This window comes from Austrofundulus limnaeus, unplaced genomic scaffold, assembly GCF_001266775.1.
Source record: "Austrofundulus limnaeus strain Quisiro unplaced genomic scaffold, Austrofundulus_limnaeus-1.0 Scaffold1110, whole genome shotgun sequence".
NCBI lineage: Eukaryota > Metazoa > Chordata > Actinopteri > Cyprinodontiformes > Rivulidae > Austrofundulus > Austrofundulus limnaeus.
The window spans coordinates 80730-83424 of NW_013953512.1; the positions used below are offsets into that span (position 1 = coordinate 80730).

At 39.2% G+C, this 2695-nt stretch overlaps 1 protein-coding gene across 1 annotated transcript; it reads right to left on the minus strand.

Moving 5' to 3' along the window:
* Positions 1 to 721: 721 nt before the first annotated feature.
* LOC106534178 (procollagen galactosyltransferase 2) lies at positions 722 to 2471 on the minus strand (the record flags this gene model as incomplete). Its single annotated transcript, XM_014030740.1, is given in 1 exon segment — positions 722 to 2471. A coding segment is annotated over 1 exon segment (274 nt), but the record flags the coding sequence as incomplete, so codon positions are not given.
* Between the last annotated feature and the right edge of the window lie 224 nt (positions 2472 to 2695).

Genomic DNA, 2695 nt, shown 5'->3' on the forward strand with positions numbered 1-2695 from the left:
AGTCACATGGAGGCAAGGCTTAAATGCCTGAATTTAGCCTGAAACTCTCAGACTGAAGAAGTCTCTTAGAGGAGAGACGAAACGTTTCATTAGAGAAGAACCGTCCAGAAGACCTATACAATTTTTTTCTTTTTGATTTTATTTAACACTTAGCACTCCATAACCATTCGTCATTTCAACACCTTACTAAAATAATTGCCTAAGAAACTTAGTGCCTTAAAAAATATCATACGGTATAATTTTGGTTAAGTTTTTGTGTTTCCTGAAAATCTTGACAAAACAATGACTCAGGTGTTTATTTTGGGAAGGTGTCAGCATACAGACACATGCATCACAACATCTGTCAAATCATTTGTGATTGCAGGTAACCAGGTGAGCGACAAACACTGTGGGTCTGCAGTCAAACAACAACACATCCAACACTGATTTATTGTTTTAAAAGTAGATGTAGCATGAGCAGACATGTAAAATTCTGAGTTTAACAGTAGCAGAGTGTTGGGAAGTTTGTTATTGTTGTTTGAAAAGACAAAAATGCAGAAATAAAAGTTTTCCAATACACCAACAGCTGAAGCACTAAATTTACATTTTCCCAGAGAAATTAAAAGTATTTTAGTCTGTTATCAGTACTGTGGGTCATCTCTTCTAGAAGCACAGTAACATTTCATTAAACCTGATCTTTGGACCTCAAAGGAGAACTGAAAAAGTAGGAGAGAAGATGGTGTTAGCTGCGTAAAGAACTTTATTTAAAAAATACTTTCCAAATGATCAGCAGTTTGTAAGAATTCACAAYATGACCAAGGGATGGCAGCAAATTTCTCTTCTCAGTACAGCACCGGCAGGGGAAAAAAAACACTAAAACATCACACTTTATTTTGAATAAAGTCTGTTCAGTTTCACTCGAGATTTTCAAACGAAAAGTTTTGCGTCAAACAAGATCTGATAAGTCACGAAACCACAGTGAAGTTTTTTTGTTTTTGTTTTACAATTGACCCGTGCAAGAAATGTGCAGTAAAATCCACCACCTTTGAGAAACCAACTCTTTGTTTTATTTTATTTTTTATTTTTGTTGCTGTTCACATTCTGGATTTTGTGGAGRGTTCACTCACTCTTCTTCCTCAGATCCTAATCCCTGACTTCCTATTTCCCTCAGCAAACAGGAAGCGTAAAACTGAGCTGAAGTGGAGCTAGAACTTTGCACGATTCTGTTTTACTTGTCTGTTATAATGAAGTTAATATTCCTTCATCGGGTCACGGGAACAGTTAGCTTAATTTGTTCAACAATAATAAACACAAACTGATGCATATTTTTGTCTCACAGAGATAAAAAGCTGATGTGATTTCTGTTTATGTTTTGTCCTATGAGCTCCACCAACATGTCAAAACAACAAATTATCTATTTTTTATGAGGGTGGCTAACATCTGTCAGTTTAATCTGCAATGAGTGAAAACACATAAACTGAGAAGCAGTTTTATTGCTTCAACCTGCAGCAGAACTGAACAAAAAAGGCACTTGCTAAAATTGAGACATCTTCAAGAATCCAAAAAGTTTTTTTTTTACGTTAAACTGCATCTTATTTGTTTTATGCTCTGAAATGCTAATCAGCAGAACCAGCCCACTTGTTTTCTAAAGACATTTTTTTTTTCGATGGTTTGTAAAATTTGTCCTCTTTCTGCAAAAAAACAGAATCTTTGGATTGTCAAAGCATCTGTTTCTGTCATGCTGCTTGGAACAAAATGTCTTGAGTTTTGAGCTTGTGAGTGTGTGTATGTGTGTGTGTACTTGTTTTYTATTTGCATGACCTCATCTGAAGAAGTGACACCCCTGGGTACAAAATGACGTCAGCCCTGTCTCCTCCCACACMCGCTCACTTGGTAAGCACATGAATATGTCCTCGTGCACTGCACTACACAGCTTCACGACAAACTGTTTTTAATTCTACAGCTGTTTGTTAGAAAACACATCTGTTTGCTTTAAACCATTAGAATCCTTTAAGTGACATGAACGTCCATCRTTGTGAGAATCTTTTTCTTTTCTTCACATTTTGTAAATGATGTWAGCTGTCCTCAGGCCGTGAAGTCCTCATAGGAGACACGTGGAGAATAAATAAAGTTTCAGCTCCTCGTTAGMTTTCTTACAGCCCCGTTCTTAAAGCAGCGTTGGCCAACGTCGATGCCGAGTGTCCTGCGTGTCTCCGGGTCAGAGTTCATCTCGCGACACTCGAGCCGCAGGAGGAGGCGAGTCTCCGGTCACGCTGTTCTGRGCCACGGGCTGGATGCGCCCCTGCTGGGCCGTCTTGCGGGCGTGCTGCCGGTCCCAGTCTGTGGCCACGGCGTCGTCGTCCCAGATGGTGGAGGTCTCCGTGTCGCTGATGTAGCCCGGCTCTCCAGTGTAGTGGGTTGGGTAGATGAGCAGAGGCTCGACGGAGAAGGCCTTCAGGTCCCGGCGCTCAAAGTGGGCCATGTACTGAAGACTGAAGGGGAGACAGAGGAGGGAAACTGAAGAGTGTTAGAAATATTACATGTAATTGAATTAAAATACAAACTGTGAACAAAAAAACAGTGATTTATTTTTATAGTCTGTGTGAAACTCTAATAAACACTATTTATTTTAGTATTTGACATGTAGTTATGTTTTCTAACGTGTTACATAAATGACTATAACCCAATTTTACAGATATTGAGCTAACATTTCATC